The following is a 1,188-nucleotide window of genomic DNA, read 5'->3' on the forward strand; positions in this document are numbered from 1 at the left end:
AAAAAAAAAAAAAAAAAAGACAAAGTACTATTGTCCTTGAATAGCCACATCCTAAAACAGGACGTATGTGCTCAGGAACTGGGGCACTATTTTTCCTTCTACCTGTTTACTAGATGGCATGTGATTTAAAATCTGAACACCAGCTGTAAGCCAAGCCTGCCTGATAGAGGAAGCTAAGAAGCTGAACAAATGTACACCAGCAGTTTACTGTTACAGGGCGCTTGGGTGGTTTGCCAGAGCCCAGCTGACAGCCTGACCTGCTTCATCTGCTAGCATTTTCAGTTAGATGGAGTTACGAATGTTCCAGAAAAACCGGAGGTTTCTCATAATAATCCAGAATCTGGATTTTAAAATTTGATTCCATCTTAAAATTTAGAGAGCCTCACGTGACTAGAGAATACCGTATCACACCGCACAGGTTTCGGGGTAGAGTTCGGAGGAGAAAACAATTCCGGAGTCAGATTCCTGAACTGCCCCACGGCTGGCACCCTTCCCTTACCCCCAACTCTGCTTGGCGAAACCCTCCCCCACCTGCTCCCATGCAGCCTGGGGAAGGAAAAAGACGTCACTGTGCCACGAAGGGAAAGATGACAGCTGGCCATTTTGGTGGGTGGACTTAAAAAGAAATGGAGAGGAACTGTTTTCAAGAAGACCGCTTTACTTTGGGCATTTGAGATACATGCAAGAGGCCTGGAAGTGGTGCCTTGGGCAGGGAAGGACAAATGCGGAGGCGGGGCAGAGGGAAGTGTGCGAGGCGATAAGGCCTGGGCAGTGGAGGACTGTGCCGAGGGGCAGCGGGCTGGGCTAGTACAGCGTCTCACGGGCGTGGGTGCGCAGGTGGCGCAGCAGGTGGGAGTTGCGGCTGAAGCTGCGGCCACACTGCGTGCACGAGTAGGGCCTGGCGCCCGTGTGCACCAGCAGGTGGCGCAGCAGGTTGCAGCTGCGGCTGAAGCTCTTGCCGCACTCCGGGCACTCCTGGGGGGGCCCGGACTGCTCCTGCCCCGGCTCCGCGTGGGTGGCCAGGTGCCGCTGCAGGTGGGCGTTGCGCCGGAAGCTGCGGCCGCATGTCGGGCAGCCGTAGGGCCGCTCGCCCGTGTGGCTGCGGCGGTGGCGCGCCAGGTTAGAGCTGTTGCGGAAGCGGTGGCCACATGTGTCGCAGGCGTGGGGCTTCTCTCCGGTGTGGATGCG

The 1,188-nt window shown here is 56.3% G+C and overlaps 1 protein-coding gene across 1 annotated transcript in view; it reads right to left on the reverse strand.

The window, feature by feature from the left end:
* Positions 1-804: 804 nt before the first annotated feature.
* Positions 805-1,188, reverse strand: part of ZSCAN10 (zinc finger and SCAN domain containing 10) — an 8,481-nt gene continuing 8,097 nt past the window's right edge. Inside the window, 1 exon segment of the mRNA XM_021715472.1 lies at positions 805-1,188. This exon segment is cut by the window's right edge and continues 18 nt beyond it. Within this exon segment, the coding sequence (XP_021571147.1) occupies positions 805-1,188 (384 nt within the window).

The sequence above is a fragment of the Carlito syrichta genome, unplaced genomic scaffold (assembly GCF_000164805.1).
Source record: "Carlito syrichta isolate Samal-C Ts95f unplaced genomic scaffold, Tarsius_syrichta-2.0.1 Scaffold307141, whole genome shotgun sequence".
NCBI lineage: Eukaryota > Metazoa > Chordata > Mammalia > Primates > Tarsiidae > Carlito > Carlito syrichta.